The following is a 2,636-nucleotide window of genomic DNA, read 5'->3' as shown; positions in this document are numbered from 1 at the left end:
CTCTCTCCTCTCCTCACACACACACACACACACACACACACACACACGTTAATCGGTTGTGAAGAACTTAAAAAACAAATTTATGGAAATATGATCAATGTATAATGCCGTATATTATCCAAGGGTCCTTCATCAAATTGTCTTTACTCATAGTTTCATGGAGCTTGTCGGATAAAGAACGGATGAGTAAGTTCCGAGTAGCACGACAAGACTCTAAAGTCTGTTTAGTGTTACGAAATTTTATGGTACTTTCGGCCACAAGAGTTGGCTCGTACGGAACGTGTTTAGCATCATGTATATGAGGCATCATGAGAAGTTTGCAATGGTTTAAGATGGGGTTGGGATCTCATTTATAATCACCAAGGGCAGCAAGGTTCAGATCAGAGTCCCAGCGATCGTAATTATCACCAGAGCGGGTGTGAGGTGACCACTTGATGCGCGTATAGTCTGCTGTTGCATCGGTAGAGCTGAGCGTTGTCGAAGAAGTAGTTCAGACTAGAAAAATAAGCCCATTACCTAATAAAGACTATTATTCTTTACTTTGAACTACTAATTTGATTTATGTTTTTCTATTATAACATATATAAAGAGTATGTGAAAAGTATTTTGTGTACATGTCTAATTTTGCTCATGTTCAGTATCTAAGGATATTCTGTAGATATATAGAAAGTGTATGACCCTTAGTATGACCAAAATTAGCCCATGAGTTGCTGTTGTTGTGCTGTAAGTTGCAATTTTGTTGGTTCTTTGTCGTTCTTAAGGGCTCGGCACATATTAGATACGGATAGTGCCATGCCATAGACATCCTCTAATTTACGTATTGCATCTGTGGCACTGTGACCCGTAGATATGATCTTCTCCATTGCTTTCCAGAAGTAATTTCTATGACTATATATGCTTTTCACACGGCCTCTCCCTGTTGCAGTGAAGCTCTTGGCAGGTTTGTTGTTATCTAGACCTTCCTCATACTCAAGCCAGAGTCTCCACTGTGATTTAGGCGCATTGATTAGCTTTGATTCACGGATATTTTGTTGCTGTTCATGGATGAAGTGTGCATAATCGTTCTGTTGTTGATTATTATGCTGCTGTGTATTCTGCTATTATTGTGCATTACGACGGGCTCTATATGGTAGATCCAGGTGATGGAAGTCGGCGGCCATGCCAGTCCTGATGTTTTGCACTGTTTTTTCGTAATCTAGTGTTCATTGCAATGTACTCTTTGTTTATCCTGTTCCATCATCTGTTTTAAATGTCGAACTTTTGCGATGAGCCCCTATATCTCGTTTTTTAAGTCTTGGACGTTCATATGTTACATATTCTCAGCCCCAGGTGCATACGAGAGCTATCGTTGCTGTCACGTATTATTAGTTTTTGTAGTTTTGTAAGCAATTGTGATATATCATAATCCTCCGTAACATTGAATATCTCACTTATGCATACCCTCACGTGTTGCTTGAATTGGCAGTTTACAAGTATACTGTCAGTTGTAGCCAAGTATAATACTACAACAGCAAACAGTTGTTTGTGTGACTCGTGCATATTTGGTAAGCCATATGTAATAAGCCGGGCCTCCACATTAGACTCTATGTTATAAACATACTCTTAAGCAGTACGTAAATTATAAACGTACTCTTCATAGAACGAGGTACTTTAAGTTTCCTAAATGTACTCTTAATAGTACGAGGAACTTAAGTTTCCTAAATGTACTCTTAATAGCACAAGGAACTTAAGTTTCCTAAAATGGTTTTTAATGGTTATATTAATTAATACCTTTTCCATTTTACATATCAGATATTTGGACGAGTCCATTAAAAGGCCTCAGTAAAATACCAAACATAAGAGTTTGGTCTAGTTCTATTAATAGAACTCTATTTACTTTCCAACTTTATTTATATCTGAATACTTCGGTAGCGAGATGGCTCAACCGAATATAGGTTTCTAGGGACTATTAACGTTACCTAGTTGATCCTCCGATCAGCCAACCAGATGTGCCTGTCTGATGAAGGCTAAGTCGGTAATTCTTGATAGTGGCTAGTTATTGGTTAAGACAATAACTAAGGACATCAAGAGTAATTTTTCTTCTTCTAAAGATAGGATTTTATGAGTCTCTCGGATTCGCCCTAGTGAAACATACCATAGTTTCTAATAGAGCGACAACGAAACACTAAATAAAATCCCTTCGGCGGAAACAGTACTGAGAGGATTATATATAGGCAATGTCTCAGCCTCACAATCCCTCAGAGTATTGCTGTTTTCACGAGGCATACCTAACTTTACTAAAAGTCTCATTTCGTTTATTTACTTTGTTATTTACACGATACTTAGAATTTACCTACGTGTTTATTTATTCTAAGGCATTAGTATCGCCTTAATAGACTGAATCTTACACATTTTAAAGTTAGCAAAGGTATTAATTACTTAGACTACTTAGGCGTAAAGGTAGAGTAACTACCACAATTTTTTTCTTGTCCAAGCTAGTCCTTAAGAGACAAGCTAGCAGTCATAAGTTATGATTATGACCAAGAAAGACAATACTCCTTCCAAGAAGCGTAGAGCTGAAAAGAAGAAGATGGAGAGAGAAGCCGCAGCTACTGCTGCCGCAGAAGCAACCGCTGCCGCTGCTGATGCGTTTAACC

The 2,636-nt window shown here is 38.1% G+C and overlaps 1 protein-coding gene across 1 annotated transcript; it reads right to left on the bottom strand.

Moving 5' to 3' along the window:
* Nucleotides 1-695: 695 nt before the first annotated feature.
* Nucleotides 696-1,034, bottom strand: SARC_14148 (hypothetical protein; the record flags this gene model as incomplete). The annotated part of the gene is made up of 1 exon (XM_014291719.1): nucleotides 696-1,034. A coding segment is annotated over one exon (339 nt), but the record flags the coding sequence as incomplete, so codon positions are not given.
* Between the last annotated feature and the right edge of the window lie 1,602 nt (nucleotides 1,035-2,636).

The sequence above is a fragment of the Sphaeroforma arctica genome (assembly GCF_001186125.1).
Source record: "Sphaeroforma arctica JP610 unplaced genomic scaffold supercont1.4222, whole genome shotgun sequence".
NCBI lineage: Eukaryota > Ichthyosporea > Ichthyophonida > Sphaeroforma > Sphaeroforma arctica.
The sequence above is the reverse complement of the archived record's forward strand: the minus strand, read 5'-3'. Positions and strand labels throughout refer to the sequence as shown.